Raw genomic sequence first — 23,364 nt, forward strand, 5'->3', positions numbered from 1 at the left:
CGTTGAAATAAGTGCTGACAAGAGGTAAATGTCAGTGAGTAAATTTCACCGCAAAGATGCAAACAAAATCCATACTTGTTGACATGAATGCTGTCAAGAGTGTCAACGAGGACAACAATAAAGCTGGAATGCCCACATATCGCTGTTAGAAGAACGCTGTAACGCGCAGGCACTTATTTTAAGTCATGACATAAACTGCCGACCACAGGGGCTGGTGATGCAGCCTAGTGGCAGCAGGTCTCCAGAACCAGCCTGGACAGTGAGTCAGTGAGACCCTCACTCAATAACAAATGTCTACAACAAGTAATTTAACAAATCTTGATTAACTTTGAGCGGTTGCTATCCTTAGCCAGGTCAGGTGGGACATGCCTTCTTTAATCCCAGCACTTGGGAGAGAGAGGCAGGCAGTCGCTGTGAATTCGAGGCCAGTCTGGTCTACAGATCGAGTTCCAGGACAGCCAGGCCTACACAGAGAAACCCTGTCTCGGGAATAAAAAAACAAAAGCAAAAACAGTGATCTCTTGCTATTCCGTATTTCAGATATGCCAAACACAATTACATCATTCCACACAAATTCACAATTACCTTAATAAGAGCTTTTTTAGTTAGTTTCTGATTGACTTCAGGCTTATTCATTATGTTCTTCGCTCTGTGAGCATATTCCAACGTACTCAGAGTTTCCTATCATGGAAAGGAAAAGTTAATTACTGAAGGCATGAGGATGAAGATAAGATACTTTTGTTATTTAAAATGTACCTGGGGGAGGGGAAAGGATGCAGCTGTCTTTGAGTCATTTCTGCTTTTATAAGTAATCTTTCACTCATATTACTATAAGTAACCCTAATAAAACCCATCGGTTCACCAAGGTGAGCTCTGGTAATGTGTTTACTTTGGTCTGGCATGCATTCTAGCTGAGGTGAGTAGACATTTGTCCATGAGATCCCAGCAACAGTGTCACACAACACCTATATTTATATAATTAAATATTATGCATCCATAAAAAAGAATACAGTGTTGATGTATAGCACAATTTTAGCATAGTATGCTAATATATCATAATGAAAATAGTAATACTAAGTATAAGAAGTCAGAACCCCAAAAAAGACTTGACTGGGTCTAAGTTCTCAATGAACCCATACACACCACCCATCACTACTGACCTTCAGCAATCTTTTTTTTTTAATGTGTATGTGTGTTTTGCCTGCATGTATGACTGTGCACTCTGTGTGGGGCTGGTGCCTGAGGCAACCAGAAGAGGGCATCAGTTACAAATGGAGTTACAGATAGTTGTGAGTCACCATGTGGGTGCTGGAAATCCAAAACTGGTCCCCTGGAAGAAAGAGCAGCCAGAGCTCTTAACCATCAAGCCATTTTTCCAGCCACAGCTTTTTTTTTTTTTTTTTAATGTATGAAGGGTTGCAAGATGACTCAGTGAGCAAAGGTACTTGTCACCAAGCCAAATGACCTGAACTTGATTTCTGGAGCCCACGTTAGAAGTGGGGGACTGACAACCTTTCTGACTCCTATCTGTATGCCCAACACATAAGTAAACAAATGAATATAAAAAATGCTGTGGATTATGCTCATTGTTAATAAAAAACTGACAGGCCGGTAGCTGGGCCAGCAGTTAGGCCAGAAAACAAAACTGAGAATGCCGGGAAGGAGGACGGAACCAGGAGTTGCCAGCCAGACACAGAGGAAGCAAGATGAGATGTGCTGAGAAAAGGTACCAAGCCACGTGGCTAAACATAGGTAAGAATTATGGGCTAGTTCAAGTGTAAGAGCTAGTTAGTATTTAGCCTGAACTACCAGCAAGCATTTATAAGTAATATTAAGCCTGTGAGTGCTTATCTGGGAAGTGGGGGGCAGAAGAGAACAGTCTACAAAAAAATATTTTAGCTGGGCGGTGGTGGCACCACGCCTTTAATCCCAGCACTCGGAGGCAGAGGCAGGCCGATCTCTGAGTTTGAGGCTAACCTGGTCTACAGAGCAAGTGCCAGGACAGCCAGGACTACACAGAGAAACCCTGTCTCGAAAAACCAAAACAGAAACAAGAAACAACTTTTTATTTTTTTTTAAAACATTACAAAGCCAGTTTAATAGCATATGCCTATCGTCACAGCACTTTGGAAGCTGAGGCAGGGAGATCACAAGTCTTGGCCAGCCTGAAAGACACAGCAAAATCCTATCTCAAAGAAAACTAGCAGAGAGAGAGAGAGAGAGACAGAGAGAGAGAGAGAGAGACAGAGAGACAGAGACAGAGAGAGGGGGAAAAAAGGAACCACTCTGGAAGTCATAACTGGCTTTTGATCATAGTGGCATCCTCTAGGATATGTTCATATACAATGTCCAGATTCTTATATATTACAGTATAGAAAGAAGCAAGTAAATGAACTTAGAAATCTGACAGCTAGGAAAGACTTACAGTCCCCACATTTGCTGCTTTTCTCAAAGGGCTTACCTCGAGATTGAGAGATGCAGGGGAAATAGTTGCAATTATAGACGTTCTTGTTCGTCCCCCCAAGAGAATCTTGCAGGATTCTAGTCAGTTTAGATTCTCGATAAGGAATATGAGGTGTTCTTTCCACAAGAGCAGTAATAACTCTTCCCAAAGTCAACAGGGACTGGTTGATATTTCCAGCTTCCCGGGCCCTCTTGTCAACAGCTCCAGAACGTCCAATATTTTCACTTCCTGCAAGGTCAACCTTTAATTTTAAACAGAAAATGTCAATCTATTATATTTGGATTCAAAGATTTGTATTCTTTTATATCTTTTATTATATGTAATATACTAAATGGCTAGCAAAATAAATTTTCAACAACAAATTTCTTCCTCTACGCCAAAGTAATGAATGAAGTTAACTATAAACGTACTGTATGTAAGTGAAATCCCAAGCTTCTCTAGAAGTAACCAAGAATAGCACAGTGGCATTCAGGCAGGATGCTTACCAAATTCAATTTTCCAATTTTAACAAGCTCTTCTCCATCAATTGTAGTTTCCTTCATATGTATTGTCACAGAAAAAACTGAATGGGAACGGCTAGAAAACAAGATCAGGTTGTCCACTCATTACAATGTAAAACATTATCTGTTCCCTACGAAATACTGAAAACAGGCAAGGAAGATCTAAATGCACAAGGGAAGACAAAGATACCATCAGTCAGAAAATAAAACGTGGGATGACAAAATTTCTACCCGCTACCTACTGTTGTATGATATTTTGTTTGTGTCTGACAAATAAAGCTGGCCTGGAGATCAGAGGACAGAGAGAGCCACCAGTTAACAGTAGAGGCCAGGCCTGGTGGCTCACACCATTAATCCCAGCACGTGGAGGAAGCAGGAAGATCAGGAGTTTAAGGTCACCCTGGGCTGCTATACAAGATTGAACCAGTCTAAAAAAAAAAGAGAAACAGTGCCAGGCAGTGGTGGCTCACACTTCTGATCCCAGCACCTGGGAGGCTCCATGCCTTTAATCCCAGCAGCAGGGAAGTGGAAATAGTAATATGGGGGTGGGGGGGGTGACAGGAGCTTGGCCCCATTCAGTCTGAGATATCCTTGAGGTAAGAACTCTCTGGTGGATGGTTCCTCTACTTCTCTGATCTTTCAGCTTTCACCCTGATATCTGACTCCGGGTTTTTATTTGATAAGACTAATTAGGGTCACAGTTCAACCTACAATACTGATCCTAAGAAGAAGCTATCAAAACTACCCTAGAACTTTTAGGGCTGGAGTTGTAGAGCCTGTATCTAGTACACATCAGTTCCTGGGTTCCATTCCCAGCAACACACACACAAAGAATTTTCAGGCACCTCTGAAAATGAGGAGTGTGTCTCAGAGCAGATGGCTCCCATCTAAAACATGGTTGCATTTATTAATGTCATTAGCAATGGAGAATATACTAACTTTTAATTTTCTTCTTTGTACTTTTAAAAATTCTTATTTTGCAAAAGTTATTTAAATTATAGAAGAGGGAAGGGTGCAAGAAAAAACAAACTATACATTTGAGTTCTTTTTATCTTATGTTTTCCCATTATTATCCACTGATTTAACTTTTTTTTTTTTGAGACAGGGTTTCTCTGTGTAGCTTTGTGCCTTTCCTGGAACTCACTCTGTAGCCCAGGCTGGCCTCGAACTCACAGAGATCCGCCTGGCTCTGCCTCCTGAGTGCTGGGATTAAAGATACAGTTTCATTAAACCAGTTACTTTCATTGAGACCAGATATGGTTTCATTTAAGTTATTTGTTTTGTTTTGTTGATTGGTTGGTTTTGAGACCATCTCACTATGTAGCCTCGGATGGCCGGGAATTCCACCTGCCTCTGCAGTATACGTGCTGGGATGAAGGCGTGTGCCACCACACCTATCTTTGGTTCGGGTTTTTGAATCAACAGAAGGGTTATAGATAAGATAGTTTGTGATTTAACGTTCTTTTGTTTGGAAGCAAGGTCTCAGTATGTAGTTGAGCTGGCCTATGTGCCCATCTGAACTACAGCTCCTGGGCCTCTGTCCTCAGCCTCCCAAATGCTGGAATTATGTATACAGTATTCTGCCTACAATGTAGGCTTGCAGGCCAGAAGAGGGCACCAGATCTCATTACGGATGGTTGTGAGCCACCATGCGGTTGCTGGGAATTGAACTCAGGACCTCTGGAAGAACAGCCAGTGCTCTTAACCTCTGAGCCATCTCTCCAGCCCCCAAATGCTGGAATTACAGATGTGAACCATCACGCCACAGCCAGCATACCATGAACTCACCTGAAAAAGAACTGTTACTACTTCTGCAACAATTTAACTTATCTTTGTTTTCCTTTCAACAATCTTCCAATATTGCTGCCCTTTTATGAGCCTGATGAGAAGAACCAAGAACTCCCCTTACAGCACCAAATCTACACTGAGACGCAGTCCCTACCTCGTGCTGACTTGATGCCTCCAGATCTCTCCCAAAGGGAGACGGAGCAAAGGAAGCAGCTCCCTTACCTAGAGTAAGCGTTCATCAGGGTCGCTGCAGTCGTCCGCTTCGCTGCCCCCTTCTCCAGAATTTGGTACACTTCATCTTTGTTGTGTACTGTGATTTCCTCTAAACCTTTGATTATCACTCCTCTCTAATTAAATATCAAAAGAATATCTATTACCTTATGAAGAAAAAGTACACTGACTTTTAAAAGACTCACACATTAAAATTCAGAAACTTTATTCTCAAACTGAGTTACCTTGTTCCGGGGATCATCAAACATCTGCAGCCTCTCAGAGACATCGGTGGATGAACTAAGAAGATCAAAAAGCTCTTCATTGTAGATTTCCAACAGAGACACTTTCACTGAAAATTCGGTGCCATTATCAGTTAGTTTCTCAAATATTTGATGAAGAGTGCGTGGAATTATACCAGCCAAAGGATCCTGAAATTATATTAATAAGAATTAAAATAAACTCAAAATGCCATTTACTACAGTTAAAACATGACCAAGCCCTCCTTCAGAATTTATTACTGCATTTGCAACACTGAAGATTGATCCCTAAGGCCTTACACATACTAGGCAAGTAATCTTCCACTGAGTTATACCCCATCCCTGTTTCTCTTTTTAGAGACAGGAGTCTCCCTTGAACCGCCCAGGTTGACCCCACACTTGAGATCCCTCTGCCTCAGTCTCCAGGGTATTTGGAATTATGGATACACACTGTCATACTCAACTCTAGTTTATTTAGGGTTTACTATACAGCCTAGATGGGCCCTGAATCTGCAATTCTCCTAACCCAGCCTCCCAAGTACTAGCATTCCAGTCACCAGCCACCACATCTGGCTTACAGTATATTTCAGTATGAGCCAGTTAACCCTTCTTATCCATTTGTTCTGCATTCTACCAATCACCAAAAAAACTTGAAAATTTTATCTGTACTGACCAAGTACAGACAGTTTCCTTGTCACTATTCCCTAAAAAAAGTGCAGTATAAACTGAGTGTGGTAGTGCGTGCCAGTAACTATAACACTTAGGATACAGAAAGAAGAGGATCAGTTCAAGGCCAGCCTCAATTATATAGTGATTTTAAGTTCAGCCTATGCTGCATAAGAACCTGTCTCAAAACACTCACCCCCCAAAACATAGTGCAACAATTATTTACATAGTACTTGCATTATATTGAGTATTACAAGTAACTTACAGATTATTTAAGCTGTTTGAAAGGATACATTTAACCTATCTACAAATACTGTACCATCTGATAAAAGAAGACTTACGCATCCTCAGACTTTGGTGTGTTTATATATGTATGTACTGGAATCAACCCCTTTCTGTTAATATTGAGGGATAACTATGCCAAAGCAAGTAAAAAACTAAAACCTAACTAATGTCATGTCAGAGAAGCCAAGTCACTTCAGTCTGAGTTATAGTCAACCACAATCTAAAAATATTAAATGGAAAATCCAGAAATAAACAGCTATGCCATTTAAAAATTGGGCATAATACTGAGCAGCACGATGAAATAATGCACCAGGGACGCGGATCACTCCCTTGACTATATGTGTCTACACTGCCTCTGCTTCCTACTTGATAGCCAGTTAGTAGCACCATAGTTATCAGATCCATTGATGCGATAGACAGTGTTAAATATTTGAGTAACTCTGATTTCATATAATCCCAGCACTATGGAGGCTGAGATACAATAACTATTACAAGTCCAAAGGCAATATATAGTGAGTTCCAAGCCAGCCTGGGTAATAGTATAACACCTTGGCTCAAAAAGTCAAAATAGCCGGGCGGTGGTGGCTCACGCCTTTAATCCCAGCACTCGGGAGGCAGAGCCAGGTGGATCTCTGTGAGTTCGAGGCCAGCCTGGACTACCAAGTGAGTTCCAGGAAAGGCGCAAAGCTACACAGAGAAACCCTGTCTCGAAAAACCAAAAAAAAAAAAAAAAAAAAAGTCAAAATAATGGTAGTAATAGTAGTAAAAATAATAATAATTTTGAACTATCACCTAAAGCACAATAGCAGTGATTCTAGAAATCTGGATATATGAAAGAGAAAAATGTAAAGTCCTCCATTTAAGTGACAAAGAACAGTATAAAATTTTGAGACAGAAACTATATTTGAATAACATAACAGAATATTGTTACATTTCTTATGTTATATTGTTAGTTATTATTGATAAAATTTTATTATGCCAAATTTATGAATTAGATGCTATTATAGGTACATAGGTAAGAAAAAGAAAAAAGCTATTTACTATTTTAGGTACCCACTACGGGTCTTGAAACATTAAACTCTTTCCCTACAGATAAAACAGAGCGGTAGGGAGAGAGACGACATTCTGCTCCTGCTATTCTGGAGTCTAACTATGACACCCACCCCACCTTTTTTGTTTTTTGAGACAGGGTTTCTCTGTGTAACCGCTCTGGCTGTCCTGGAATGCTGTAGACCAGGCTGGAATGCAAGAAATGCTCCTGCTTCTGCCTCCTGAGTGCTGGGATCAAAGGCATGCACCACCACCACCCAGCAAATAGACTCCCCCTCTTTTGTTGTTGGTTTTTTTTTTTTTGTTTTTTTTTTTTTTTTCGAGACAGGGTTTGTGTAGTTATGGTGCCTGTCCTGTAACTCGCTCTGTAAACCAGGCTGGCCTCAAACTCAGAGATCCACCTGGCTCTGCCTCCCAAGTGCTGGGATTAAAGGCGTGCGCCACCACTGCCCAGCTGACCCCCTCTTTTTATCACTTCACTGTATTGTATATGTTGGTCTCATCTCTCCTATTGAGACCATATATTTCTGATACATCAGTAATTTTACTAAAGTACTATTTATTGTACTTTAGTATAACTTAGGTTTATGGTTTGACTTGATTCTCTGATCTTCTACATCTCAACAGAGATCCATAACCAGGTTTTAATTGGCCAATTTTTTGTCACACTCAAGATAAAAGGATATTATAAACAATAAATACCTCCTCCCAGGTATATACTTCATTAGGTGACCTTTCACCTTCCATTGTAAAAGTTTTTCCAGTGCCAGTCTGGCCATATCTGTCAAAATTTCAAAAAAGCATTAAATTAAGAACAAATACACACATCTAAACATTCTTATCAACTTGAAAATTAGTTGTTTCGCTTACGCAAAGATGGTGCAGTTATAGCCCATAATAACTTCGTCTAGAATTGGACAAACAACACTTCGGTAGACGTCAATTTGTTTCGTGGATGCTCCAAACACCTATTTAAAAAAAACGAGAGAAGCTCTGAAAACACACCACTCATGGTAATCATTTTGCCCACTAGAACTCGCTCAGCAAACTTGAAGACAAAGTTCACAGTGGACCGTTTTCCAGGGATTACTTCACACTAGTGACTAATGGAAGAAGGCAGGAGAAAATAAGTACCATATCAAAAGTGTATGTTTTCCTTGAGGTCTTGTCAGTCAACCCTGCAGTTCGCACGCTAACTTCTTTCCGCACATGATCACATTCCACTACCGAGTGGGCGCTAGCTTTCCGTTCTGCCAAATTAAATGGTCTGTAAGGAGAAATACACGAAGTTAGGAACTTTTAGTTAACAAGTTCAATAACGACACTTTCCTTAACTACATTAATCAAGGAAATATGTGTAGCTGGACAGTGGTGGCTCACACGTTTAATCCCAGCACTTGGGAGGCAGATCTCAGAGTTCAAGGCCATCCTGGTCTACAAAGCAAGTTCCAGGACAAGTCCAGGCTACACAGAGAAACCTTATGTTGAAAAACCAAAAGATCAAAAGCATGGAGGGGTAGGGAAGAGCAAGGGAGAGGAAGGGGGGAGGGGAGGGAGAAAGAAAGAGTAACATGAAGTTGTTCATAGGGAATAAAGAGAAAATGACACTATAAAGCAGACAGTAGAATCATAAAGGCCTCAGTTCCCCAGAAATAAAATTCATTTTCAAAGATAGGTAAAACATTATAATTCTAGCAGTTCCTTCTTTCTCCCTCCGCCCTCTTCTTTTTCTTTTTGAGGCAGGTCTCATGTAGCCCAGGCAGGCTTCAAACTCACTATGTAGCAGTGACTGGCCTTGAACTCCTAATCTTCCTGCCTTTACCCACAAAGTTCTACAATTGTAAGTGTGTGCCACCATGCTGAGTTTATGAGGTAAGATATCAAACCTAGGGCTTTGTGCATGTTAGGCAAGCACTCTCCCAAACGAGCTACATCATCAGCTCCAATTCTAACAGTTTTCTAGAACAGAGGCTAACATAATTTAAGATGTAAAAATATCTTTTTCAGAATTCCATCATTGATTGATTTATTTATTTATTTATTTATTTATTTATTTATTTATTTATTTATTTTGAGGCAGAATAGAGCTCTTTGTAGCCCTGACTGTCCTGGAACTCACAAAGATCCTCCTGCCTCTGCCTCTGCATGCTGGGATTAAAAGCATGTGCTACTATACCCAACTCATATCTCCAATATTCTTAAAATGAGATTGTTAGGTTATGATGTCATAGAAAGAATATCAAATTTGTATGCAAACTGTAAGCCTTCCAGAGGCTATCTGGCACAAAATAAAAAGTATACAAAATTAACCCAAGAATGGTTGTCAAAGGCTGGGAATCCCAGCTACTGAGGAAGCTGAGGCAAAAGAATCTCAAGTTCAAGACTTGCCTGAGCTACAGATTGAATTTAAGGGCAACTTTGGAAATTTAGTAAGTGCTGGTCTCAAAACAAACAAACAAAGACTGCAGATTTAGTTAAGTAGCATAGTGTTTACGCGGGACATGTGAGGCCATCAGTCCAATGCCCTGCACCACTGTTCCAAGAGTATTATGCTACCTAACTGTGTTAGTTTCTCAACCGGAAGTTAACAGCAACACTTTCTTCACTTTTCAAACGCTGAAACAAGCCCAGAAGTGCTACAAGCAGAAGAGATCAGTGATCTCCATTCTAATGAAATGCCTAGGCCTAAAGCACTACTTCATAAGGGCTGCAGAGAGCTCAGTGAGTAAAGTCCTTGTAGTCCAAGAGTAAAGAGCGAAGTTTGGGTCCCCAAAACTCACTTAAAAGCCAAGCTGCATGAGAGGTCTGAGAAGATACAATGATAACTTAATCTCTTCTAAATATTTGTAAACAGTTCCTCTTTCTCCCACTATTCTGCAGTATTGTTCTCCGAGTTTATGGGGATACTCGCCTCCAGCTTATTTTGATTGTTTATTTGGCTGGTTGTTTTGTTTCTCTTCCATCCATGCCAATGTTATCTGTCACTCGGAGATATCCAAATTGCTCCCTACTTCTTCTTTTTTTTTTTTTAAGATTTATTTATTTATTATGTATACAGTGTTCTGTCTGCACATATCCCTGCAGGCCAGAAGAGGGCACCAGATCTTATTACAGAGGGTTGTGAGCCACCATGTGGTTGCTGGGAATTGAACTCAGGACCTTTGGAAGAGCAGCCAGTGCTCTTAAACTCTGAGCCATCTCTCCAGCCCTGCTCTCTACTTCTATAGAAATAGTTTTGCTTTCTCAAAAAAAAAAAAAAAAAAAAAGGCCAAGTATGTACAAGCCATCTGTAATCCCAGCACTTGGAGGCAAAGACAGGAGATCTCTGGGACAAGCTGGCTAGCTAGAACACCCAGAATTGTAAGCGCTGGGTTCCATGAGATCCTAGGCCAGCTAGCAAGATATCCAAGGTCAGCTCCAGGCCTGCACATGCATGCACACACAAAGATAAATTTTACAGGTGGGGAGGGTGGGAGAGTGAGATGGGTCAGTGGGTAGAGGTGTTTGCCACCAAGCCTGAAAAGTTGAGCTCAACCCCCAGAACCCACATGGTGAAAGGAAGGAACCGACTCCCAACAAGCTGTCTTCTGTCCTCTACACATGCCCCCAACCAATAAACAAACAAATACATGAATAAATGTTTTTTAGAAAGAAAAAAGAAAGAAAAAGGTTATTTCTTCAGCTTAGGAGTGTACCTGTCTCAAAATGAAACCCAGGGGTTCCTTGTCATGGTATTCTTCTCCCCATAAAGAAGGTCCCATTTGTTGTATGTTCCTACCACATTCCTTTTTAAACATCATCTCTCATAATCAGCTGTTAGTGTCTAACAGAATTCAGACTAGAATATTTGTTTAGTTTATATATCCCCAGTACCCAATACTATGTGTGGTACTATGTCAAGCTATATTACTTAATAAATTTCATCCCAAGAGGAATGGTGAAAAAAGCTAAGTAAACTGAAAATTAAAACAATATATGTTATTTCTGAGGACTGTAACCTTTATAAGTCAACAGTTTTGCTATAGCACTATCAATTTATCCCCCATGTAATCTGTCAAAAACCACAGTCCAGAGTAGCATCCATAACATATTTATATACTTAATACATAATTGAGCCAAAGGAAACTTGAGTTATTTATCCCACTGAGTATGCACATTATGTAAGAAAGATCTAAATAGCCGGGCGGTGGTGGCGCACGCCTTTAATCCCAGCACTTGGGAGGCAGAGCCAGGCGGATCTCTGTGAGTTCGAGGCCAGCCTGGGCTACCAAGTGAGTTCCAGGAAAGGCGCAAAGCTACACAGAGAAACTCTTTGTCTCGAAAAACCAAAAAAAAGAAAGATCTAAACAGAAAATCTCTTCCCCTCATTGCTAGACAACCAAGTTGTTATTTATTTACGATACATACCTCAACTTCTTTTCCCATACCTAATTCACTAGCATATTATTGAATGCTCAGAAGAACAAATTTGTGATGATCTGGGGAAATTTAACTCCTGGGTAATAGTAATGCTGTCATTTTGCCACTATACTGAAGCCCACACAACGCATATTACCAACAGGAATATACATTATTAAGAGTTCACTAAAAACTAAGTTAAAAATCAACGTATATTGAAGTAAGCTAAAAGTATCAAGTATAATGGATTTGCTTTCATGTAACTAAAGTTTTTCCAATTAGTCTACTATTCCCAGCATCTCTACGTTACTTTCTTGCATGAACATGAAATTAAGCCACAGAATGTCATTCAAATTGTCAGGACAGAGTAATAGGAAATTTATACAGATCACACATTACTAAAAATTATGAAAATTCATGCTAGGCATGGAGGCATATGCCATTAATCCCAGAACTCAGGAGGCAGAGGTAGGAAGAGTCGATGAATTACAGGCCAGCCTGTCTATAGCAAGATACAAGCCAGCTGTGGGGGTTGGGGAGGGAGATAGAATGATAAAACTCTCAAGATGTACTTTAGAGACTGTCAGTGCTACCAGAAAAAAGCACTTCCAAGCTAACTATTTTCCTACCCAGATTTTTCTAACTAAAAATTGCAAGAGTCCTGCTGATTATCCTAACAAATTTGGGGCCTCAATACAGATATATAAAACTTCAAGTCAAAATGATAAGGGAGGGATACTAAAGATTTTTTTAAAAATTTTTTTAAGTCCTGTGTCTGACAGAGGACTGATCTCAAAAGTATATAAAGAACTCAAGAAACTAGACATCAAAATACTGAACAATCCAATTAAAAAATGGGCTAAAGAGCTAAACAGAGAATTCTCAAAAGAAGAATCACAAATGGCTGAAAGACATTTAAAGAACTGCTCAACATCCTTAATCATCAGAGAAATGCAAATCAAAACGACTCTGAGATACCACCTTACACCTGTCAGAATGGCTAAGATCAAAAACACTAATGACAGTCAATGTTGGAGAGGATGTGGAGCAAAGGGAACACTACTCCATTGTTGGTGGGAATGCAAACTTGTACAACCACCGTGGAAATCAGTATGGCGGTTTCTCAGAAAATTGGGAATCAATCTACCTCAAGACCCAGCCATACCACTCTTGGCCATATACCCAAGGAATGCTCAATTATACCACAAAGATACATGCTCAACTATGTTCAGAGTAGCACTATTTGTAATAGCCAGAACCTGGAAACAACCTAGATGCCCGTCAACTGAAGAATGGATTAAGAAAATGTGGTACATGTACACAATGGAGTACTACTCAGCAGAGAAAAACAATGACAGCATGAAATTTGCAGGTGAATGGATGGAACTAGAAAATATCATCCTGAGTGAGGTAACACAAACCCAGAAGGACAAACATGGTATGTACTCACTCATAAGAGGATTCTAGATATAAAGCAACGAACAATCAGACTGCAACCCACAGAACCAGGGAGGCTATGTAGCAGAGGGCACTCTAGGATGACTGTGGCTTATAATAAGTTTTGGTTTTACTCAATTACTGGGCAAGCCTCAATGAAACATTTCACTATTAGGATAAGAATTTATACTGCATCAAGCTGATAAAAGAAAAATAAATAAATTAATTAAAAAAATTTTAAGTCCCGTGTCATTACACAAACACTCATCATATACTTATTATACAATAGATAGTAGGGATAAACTAGTGAACAAAACAAAATTCAGAAAACAAATTGGGAGCTAGTGAGCTAGCTCAGCAGTTAAGAGCCCATACTGCATGCAACCCCTAAAGTTTCAGCTCCAGGGTATCCAGCAGCCTCTTCTAAACTCCAGGGACACTGAATTTCCATGCACATATCTACACACATATACATACGTATACACATAATTAAAAATAAAAACCTTTTTTAAAAAGGTGCTGTGGATGTAGCTAGTTGCTAAGAATGCTTGCTAGCCCACTATGCACAGGGCCCTCGATTTGATCCCCAGCACCACAGACAGCAGCCATGTCCTGCACACCGTGATCCCACTCAGGAAGTGAAGGCAGAAAGAGAAGATGCTTAAGAATGAGGCCACTGAAAACTTTTAACATAACTGGAAGAGACATTACCAAATAAATATATTAGGTACTCATATAGTAAGTAAAATTAAGCAAAGGGGGTGTAGGAAGTGATAAAAGGAGATAGATGAGTACTATTTTGGGGTGATCATGAAATGCATCTGATGAGGTGACATGTAAGCAGAATTTAATTGTGAAGAAGTCAGACATGTAGGTTTTTGATAGGGAAGTTTCCAGGGAGACAACAGAAACTACAGGACCCTGATACGCACAATAGATGCATTCTTAAAATGTAGTTTCAAATTCAATCTGCTAGTACCACACATAACTAAGTAAATAAAACGTGCTTAAATGATCAAGAATCAACAAAGAAAGCACAAGGAAAATCAGAAAATAGTTGGAAATCAATGGACATGAAAACAGAGCACACGAGAGTTAGGGAAGGGAACTATAAGAGACCTGAAAGCAGAAGGGGGCATTTAGAGAAAAGGTGAACCAGCAAAAAGGGGTCAAGAGAGATGAGGGGTGGGAGAGAGGTGACCAAGCATAAGGACACTCTATGTATGAGACTGCCCAAGTGAAACCACTTTGTATGCTAACTTTAGAAACACACACACACACACACACACACACACACACACACACACGCACACGCACACGCACACGCACACGCACACGCACACGCACACACGCGAGGGGGCAAAATTGCTAAAAACAAAGCCCATAAAGCAAAGACAGTGCTCAATAGTAAGCAGTGCAAATCCTTACCTTAAAAACCAAGAAAGATTTATGAGCATCCTAACACTACAATTTAAACAAATTAATCCAAAGACAGAAGAAGGCAGGAAATAACAGAGAAGAGCAAAGGTAAAATTGAAAACTAGAGAAAAACAATGAAGACAATAAATTGACAAGCCTTAGCCAGATGTACTAAGAAAGAAGCTTAAATTACTAGAGGTGAAAGTAGTGACAGTTCTATTGATTTTACAAAAATAATAACAAATGTAGTTACATGAACAACTGCTCACCAACAATTGTTACTCAGTTGAAGAAATAACTTCAAACTTAAGGCCTAATCAGAGGTGGGGAGTGGGAGTGGGAGTGGGGGTGAGAAGTGGGGGTATCATCTCCTAACAACATCCTGCTTCCTCATCTCCACCTTCTGAGAAGCATCAGCAGGGCCAAGAGGTTCCAGGAGCTATAAACTCCAGAAGTAACTGGCTAGGAGAAGCAGCCCAGGTCAAGGCTTGTGCACCGCCCCTGGAGAGCATCACTCCAGAAAGTGCACATGCACTCCTTGCAGACGCTCTACTAGCAGATGAGCCACCCTAAGCCAGTGCAGGGGAGAGACCCCCACCAAAAGCAGCCAGGCACAAACTGGAAGCTAAAGTCCGTGGTTCTGTTTGCAAAAAAAAAACGAGAAGTCAAACTCCCTAATCCCTCAAGAGAAGACACAGGCTGAGTTGGGTGCCAACTGCAACTGGGACTCTCAGTGTGGTGTTCCTATATGACAACAGGAGTCCTAGTGTCGACTCTTAAGTTCTGTGTAGTCCTGACTTTCTCTAATAGTTTACCCAGGCAGAAGGAAGGGATGAAGGGAGAGGAAAAGGGAGGAGAGACTCAGCCCTGAACCTGGTGTTTTCAAAGTGAATTCTACCAAATATTTCAAGAACTATTATTAATTTTCATGCCCTTTGAGAAGAAAAGTGAGGAAGGTGTGGTGGTTTGAATGAAAATGGCCCCTACAGGCCCATAGGGAGTGGCACTATAGGAAGTGTGGCCTTGTTGGAGGAAGTGTGTCACTGGGGGTGGGCTTTGAGGTTTCAAATGCTCAAGCTCAACCCAGGCCCACTGTCACACTCTCTTCCTGCTGCTTGCCAATCCAGATGTAGAACTCTCAACTATTTTTCCAAAACCCTATCTGCCTGCATGCCACCATGCTTCCCACCATGATGACAATGGACTAACCCTCTGAACTGTAAGCCAGCCCCAATGAAATGTTCTCTTTTATGAGAGTTGTCTTGCCGGGCGGTGGTGGCACACACCTTTAATCCCAGCACTCAGGAGGCAGAGGCAGGCGGATCTCTGAGTTCGAGGCCATCCTGGTCTACAGCGTGAGATCCAGGACAGGCACCAAAAACTACAGAGAAACCCTGTCTCAAAAAACCAAAAAAAAAAAAAAAAAAAAAAAGTTGTCTCTTCACAGCAATAGAAACCCTAACTAAGACAGGAGGTGAGTACTTCCCAACTCATTCATTATGATACTTACTTTCTCTTTCCTTCTTTGTGTGACTTTTTAAGAAGGTTCATCCTGATGTCAAAACTACACAAAGGCCCAAGAAAACTACAGATCATTATCACTATTCCCAATGAATTCAAAACCACAGGATGGTGGATTCTGGTGTACTGCCTGGGGATAAGAAGTCAACAAAATGGGGCTGGAGAGATGGCCCAGAGGTTAAGAGCACTGGCTGTTTTTCCAGAGGTCCTGAGTTCAATTCCCAGCAACCACATGGTGGCTCACAACCATCTGTAATGAGATCTGGTGCCCTCTTCTGGCGTGCAGATGTACATACAGGCAGAACATTGTATACATAATAAATAAATAAATCTTTTAAAAAAAAAAGAAGTCAACAAAATACTAGCAAACTGAATTTAGAAGCATGGATTATGCACATGATCAATGCAAGGATGATTTGACTTACAAAAGCTAATCAATAACAATCAAACAAACAAACTTTCGTGTTAACTGATGCAGAAACAGTATTTTGACAAAATTTAAAACCACTTCACATTAAAAATGTTCAATGAGCAAAAAATAGAAGGAAAATAGTTCTAATAAAAGCCAAATGTTGCCGGGCGGTGGTGGCGCACGCCTTTAATCCCAGCACTCAGGAGGCAGAGCCAGGCGGATCTCTGTGAGTTCGAGGCCAGGTTGGGCTCCAGAGCGAGTTCCAGGAAAAGGCGCAAAGCTACACAGAGAAACCCTGTCTCGAAAAACAAACAAACAAAAAAAAACAAAAAAACAAGGGTGAGGGTGGGGGACTAAAAAGATGGGTTGATGATTAAGGCCATTTGCTGCTCTTCCAGAGGACCTGAGTTTATCTCCTAGCATCAGAAATTAAGTTTGGGGTCACAAAGAGATCAGCACTCCAGAATCTGGACAAGGTAAAACTTTACTCCTATCAAGAGGATGTGCTGCGTTGTACTTGTAAGAGTGAACCCACAAGAGACTGGAAGTGCACTTGGATTTTATTCTAAAACTGTGTCTTTTTACCATTGGCTGGGACCTGACCTCACAGCCTTTCAAGAATGGCTACTTTTAAAAGAATCAGCTTAGCTGGGCAGTGGTGCAAACCTTTAGTTCCAGCACTCAGGAGGCAGAGTCAGGCGGATCTCTGTGAGTTTGAGGCCAGCCTGGTCTACAAAGCAAGAACTCCATGACAGCAAGGGCTACTTTGAAAAACCCTGTCTAGAAAAACAAACAAAAAACCAGCTGAGAGGAAATGAAAGGGGAAGGGGCTAACCACTTTAATCCTAGATTGTAGCGGGACTTTTGAATAAACAAAGGCTTTGGGGGTTATAGGGATATACGGGGGAGAGAAAAAGATTTGAATTCCTTGTCCTAAACACAAGTTTTATAGTATTTTATAGAAAAGACTCATATTCTTACACCAGCCCCGTCAGGGCTCACAACTGCCTGTGACTCCAGCTCCAAGAGATCCAACACCCTCTTCTGGCCTCCACAGGGCACATGGCATTCACTCATACAGACAGACAGACAGACAGACAGACAGACACACACACACACACACACACACACACACACACACACACACACACACAAGTTAAAAAAAATCTTTTTATAAAGAAGAGAAAGAATAAGAGTGAAGAACCAAAGAGTATGTCCATTCTCACCGCTTCTGTTCAGCACAGCAACTGGAACTCTAACATGAGTAATTAGGCAAGAAAAAGAATAGACTTCCAAACTGGAGAGGAAGAAGTACTAGTATCTCTGTTCTCAGGTAGTATGAAGAATGTTCAAGTATATTTATCGTGTGTGTGTGTGTGTGTGTGTGTGTGTGTGTGTGTGTGTGTGTGTTGGAGACCAAGGTCAAGGCCTTGCACATGCTAGGTAAATACTTCCCCACAGAGAGCTACATCCCCAGCCCGTTTTTTCTTTTTAAGAAACAGAATCATGCTGCTAGAACATCTAGGTTGATCTTGAACTCCTGGACTTAGGCAATCCTCTTGCCTTGGCCTCTTAAGTAGCTGGGAGAGAACCTTAATAATTACACATACATACAAGTCAAGACTAGTAACTAAACTCAGGGACTAATTGGGGGAAGAAAGGGAATCGGCTAGAGATGGGGAGGGTTAAAGGAGAGAGCAGTGGGGAAGAAAACTAACAAGGAAAGCACATATCAGGTATATGAAGACGCCGTGATGAAACCCTATACTCTGTATTTTAAACTAAAACAAAAATCTTAAATTGAGGGCCACTGAGGTAGGTCTATGGGAAATGGCACTTCCCACCAAATCTGACAATCTGAGTTCAAGTCCAGGGACCCAAAGGGTAAGAGGCTAGAACCAACTCCTGAGAGTTGTCCTTGGACCACTAAAGTCTGTGTGGTGGCACATGTGCACAAGGACCCGAGTTCGCTTCCCAATACCCTTGACTAGTGGTTCACAACAGCCTGTAACTCCAGCTCCAAGTAATCCAATGCCCTCTTGTGGCTTCTGGGCAGGCACACACATGGTATACATTCATACAGACACAATTCACATAATGAAAATAAGTATTTGTATTAAAAATGTTTTTAATAATAAACTCAACAAAGTATCAAGATACAGTCAGGGCAGGTTACGAAGGATAATATGGTAAAAACGTATTTTCTGGGTCAAGTCTAGAGGTCTTAAGTTAAATGTATAGATCCATAAATTAGCATGTAAATCAATTGCACTTATATATACTAGCAGTAAACAGTCTAAAAGAAAATCACAAAATTAATTCAATTTGAATAACATCAAGAATAAATTAATTTAGTCAGGTAGTTAAAAGGTTTTTAAAATGGAAATTACAAAACATTACTAAAACCTGTTATAGCAAATCTCAACACTTGGGAAGCTAAGGCAGGAAGAGCAACATGCTGGAGGGTAACCTAGAATTAATGAGCCTGTTTCAAAGATACCAAAAACAAAAGACTAAAAACAAAAACCCAACAAACCTGCAAGACTCACATTTCTTGATTTTAAAACATATTCATTCTGAAGCTCTAAGTAATCAAAACTATATGGGAGGGACATAGACAGACAGACAGACATTGACCAGTAGAACAGAATGCCCACATACATAATGATACATACAGAATGCTCTCATATAAGGCCAGATGATTTTAGACAAGTGTGCCAAAACCATTTAGTAGGAAAAGGACAGTCTTTTTAACAAATGGTGCTGGGGAAATTGGGTACCCATACACAAAATAATGAAGCCAAATGCTCACCTAACACCACATACAAAAATATCAACTCAAAGTGGACCGAAGACTTGCACCTAAGACCCAACACTGTGAAACTTAGAGAAACAAGGAACAGAAAGCCTGACAACAGTGGCTTTAGCAATGATTCCTGGGATAAGACACCAAACACATAGGCAACAGCATCAAAGACAGGCAAGGTGGCTCACACAGTAACTCAGGAGGCTGAGGCAGGAGGACTGCACAGAGTTCAAACTCAGCCTGGACAGCCAGTTGAGTTTGAGGCTAGCCAGAAAGCTATGTAGTGAGACCCTGTCACCAAATGTGGATACAAGACAAATTGGATTTAACACCCAACAGCCTGAGAAAGCCTCATATGTTGCTTATTAAAATTAATGGCAGATTTGCACCAGAAACACTACTTGATAGAGAAAAGGGTAACCAGACAGGAAAAAGAAAAACCTATGCCAAAATCACTGTACATGACAGAAACAACGTAAATATTTTTCACTGGTAAAAAATGTGAAAGAAATCTCTTAAGGCAAGGCTTGACGTGTAGGAGGACAATAAGGACATATTAGACATTTTATTTATTAATTTGAGTGATAAATAAAAGCATGTTTGTTACAGTGGTCTTTTGTTTGTTTTTGTTGTTCAAGACAGGGTTTCTCTATGTAGCCCTGGCTATCCTGAAGCTCACTCTGTAGACCAGGCTGGCCTCAAACTCAGAGATCCACCTGCCTCTGCCTCCCGAGTGCTGGGATTAAAGGCCTGTGCCACCACACCACACCGTTAGTCTTCTTTATAACTTTTTATAACTCAAATATTTTGCAAGTAACAAAGGAAATAATAGCACACAGAAAAGGTAATAGTCCAATAATAACAATAACAACAATAATAATGATGATGACAATAATAATAATAATAAACAAGAGCAAAATAACTGTAAAAAAAAAGTGCATTTGTTGGGTAGCAAGATAGCTCAGGTTAAGAGCACTTCTTGCTCTTCCAGGACTGGAGTTCTATTTCTAGCCCCCACACCTGGTGGCTCACAACCACCTGTAACTCCAGCTCCTAGAGATGATGCTTTCTTCTGATCTCCATGGGTACTTGCATATGCATGTACATACCCACACATATATACATAATTAAAGATAAACAATATATATATTGAGACAGGTTTCTCTTTGCAGCCCTGGCTGTCCTCCAACTCAGAGAGCTACCTGCCTCTGCCTCCAGAGTGCGGAGATTAAAGGCTGGAACCACCACCGCTTGGCTAAATTCATTTGCTTTCCTGTTGATTAAAAATAAATCCCCAAATTAAGTAACTAAAGTAAAACTCTAGAGTGCAACAGTTAAGTGACTTTGGCTAGACTGGAAGTCACTGCCACACTTCCTCTCTGACACCTAGTTTAAAAACTTGGCCAGCGAGGTATGACAGCTCAAGATTGAATTGCTTGTAACTCCAGGACTCAAAAGGTAAAACAGGTAGACAGCCAGAGTTTGAGGCCAGTCTAGGCAACATAGTAAGACTGTCTCAAAAAAAAAAAAAAAAAAAAAAAAAAAAAAAAAAACACCAAAATGGCTGGGCGGTGGTGGCACTCAGGAGGCAGAGGCAGGTGGATCTCTGTGAGTTCTAGGCCAGTTCCAGGACAGTCAGGGCTATTACATAGAGAAAACCTGTCCCGAAAAACTAAAAAAAAAAAAAAAAAAAAAAAAAAATTTAAAAGAGCAATATGTTGCACCACAGACAGGTACCTAAATGTTTGAGAGCTTCATAATTAAGCATTTCAATGCTTAATTTCAGTGATGTCTACTTGGTTAATTAGAGGTGAATAAGCTATTACATCTAGAATAAAGAAAACGAGTGATTACTCTTTCCGAAGTGGAAATAACCCCAAGGCAAGAGCCAAACTACCTGCAAAGTAGATATGAAGCTTTATTCCCAAACTGACACCCTTCATGGAGTAGCATAGGCAACGACACCTAAGTTTTCGGCGATACTGGGTTTTTAAAAAGGGGACGCACTTTTCAGTGAAGAGCAACCATCCAATTCTTCGTGAATGAAGCTTAACTCTAACCAACACGAACATTCTTTCCCCTCAGAAACAAACCCTAATTTAGAGCTTAACCCGGTACCATTTTTATCGGACGGGTAATTTCGATTCCTTCCGAAAATGCAAAAAAATCGCTCTCGCGAACGGCGCAGGAGGGAGCCCAAGGGCGAAGCCTCCGCGTCTGGGCTCGTACCAGCCTCTGCCTACCTGCATCTCACCACCACCTGGATGTTCTTGCCCTTCTCCTCTTTCTTCTTCGAAGAAGAACTCGGCTGGGACGCCATGACGGTGGTGCCAAAACCTGCCGCCGTGGCGGTGACTCCGACGCTGTGGGGGACCGGGCGCCCGCTTCCTCTCGTCCGGTGCTGCCGCGGCCTGGAGGACCGAGACTCGCAGCTCAGCGACTCCGCGGTGCACGCAAGCTTCTGGTCGTAGCCACCGCCCCGCAACAGCCAGAAAGACAGAACCCCCGAGCTGGTCTCTGCCCAGGAACCAGCAAACGATTCGGCGCCTCAATTTGAAAAAGCAGTCGAGTTACGGAGCCAATAGCAGCGCGGCGTGGCGCGCAGGGCATCATGGGACGCCGTGTCGTCACCGCGGCCGCGCTAGGGCGTGGCCGAAGGGAAAAGAAAATGGTGCGGGCGAGGGAGTCGTCGCCCTGCGTACGCCGTGCGGAGCGCGCTGCTGGTGGGTTACTGGCGCCTGGGACGCCTACGCCGCCGTGTTCGCCGGGTCCTGCCCGCCCTCCGAGGCCTCTCGCTTTCCGTAGAGGTGACGAACGACTGGGCGGATTAAGGTGTAGGTGGCGGCCGGGGGAACTGTAAGAACGGTTCCCCCGCCGCGGTGGGTGCAGCCCCGAGCTGCGTTTCGGTTAGGACGACTCCCCCGCCGCAGTGGGTGCTCGGAGCTGCGTTTCTGTTTCTCGGGATATTAAATGCCGTTTAGCCTCATGTCGCTCGGCAGGTGCAAAGGAAGGTGCCCATGGACCTTCCAAATACCCGCTTCCACAGTCCAGATCCCCGGTCCTCTCAGTTACTTATGGTCAACTGTCTACGGATAAACTGCAGTATTCCGGAGACTCACTGACATCTCAAACTGTCCCACAAAGTGGACATACCAGAACTTTTCCCCACCTCGAGACAGGGTTTCTCTGTGTAGCCCTGGCTGTCCTGGAACTCACTATGTAAACCAGGCTGGCCTCGAACTCAGAGATCAACCTGCCTCTGCCTCCTGAATGCTGGGATTCAAGGCCTGTGCCACCACCAGGTACGGGAACTCTTTATACCCTTGCCTCCCCCCTATTTTTTCTCACTTTGACACTTGTTAACCAGAACCTTTGACTCTTCCAAGTCTGTTGCAAGCTGTCTCCTCAACAACCACCCTCCTCCAGCGCTTTGATTCTCTTCCCTGAATGACTTCCTTCAATGTCCCTACTTCTCTTTTTCTCTTCTTTGCAACTGCGTTCACTCAGGAAGTATCCTTTTCAAAGCAAACTACAGACAGTTGAGGGCAGAGACAGAAGGATCAGGTCGTTCTCGTACATTTAGTTTGAGGCTGCTCTGGGTTACACGAGGTTCTGAATCAATCAGGTTATGTCCGTCACTTAGTTTTAATCTTGTTTTTTAGACATGCCATTCTGAACCTAAGGCTAGCCCTGTGTGAATCCTCAGTGACTTTACTGCCTCGGCCTCCTGGGTATGAGTATGACAAGAGTGACCTATCCCTCTTGGCTGTTTTGTTTGTTTGGGGTGGGGTGGGCCTTAAGATTTATATTTATGAGCCGGGTGGTGGAGGCAGAGGCAGGTGGATCTCTGAGTTCAAGGCCAGCCTGGTCTACAGAGGGAGTTCCAGGACAGCCAAAGCTACACAAAGAGACCCGGTCTCAAAAAAAAAAAAAAAGTATTTGTGTTTGTGTGTGTCTTCCAAGTGTGTGGTGGTCCCCTTGGAGGACAGAATATGGCTTTGAATCCCCTGGAACTGGAATTAAAGGCATTTGTGAACCACCTGATGTGGGTGCTGGGAACTGAACTCAAGTCCTCTGGAAAAGCAGGAAGTGCTCCTAACTGCCCTTAACTATCTCTCCAGCCCATGATTTTAATGTTATTGGAATTA

General features: G+C 41.8%; 1 protein-coding gene across 1 annotated transcript in view; it reads right to left on the reverse strand.

Annotated features, from left to right (window-relative positions):
- The window catches only part of Kif11 (kinesin family member 11), a 54,621-nt gene extending 32,814 nt beyond the window's left edge, over positions 1-21,807 (reverse strand). Inside the window, 10 exon segments of the mRNA XM_052712980.1 lie at positions 586-681; positions 2,462-2,524; positions 2,526-2,705; positions 2,950-3,040; positions 4,975-5,099; positions 5,208-5,393; positions 7,926-8,004; positions 8,094-8,191; positions 8,358-8,490; positions 21,460-21,807. Of these exon segments, the coding sequence (XP_052568940.1) occupies positions 586-681; positions 2,462-2,524; positions 2,526-2,705; positions 2,950-3,040; positions 4,975-5,099; positions 5,208-5,393; positions 7,926-8,004; positions 8,094-8,191; positions 8,358-8,490; positions 21,460-21,536 (1,128 nt within the window). The 5' untranslated portion in view covers positions 21,537-21,807.
- Positions 21,808-23,364: the final 1,557 nt, after the last annotated feature.

The sequence above is a fragment of the Peromyscus californicus genome, unplaced genomic scaffold, assembly GCF_007827085.1.
Source record: "Peromyscus californicus insignis strain IS unplaced genomic scaffold, ASM782708v3 Scaffold_4__1_contigs__length_199733344, whole genome shotgun sequence".
Taxonomy (NCBI): Eukaryota; Metazoa; Chordata; class Mammalia; order Rodentia; family Cricetidae; genus Peromyscus; species Peromyscus californicus.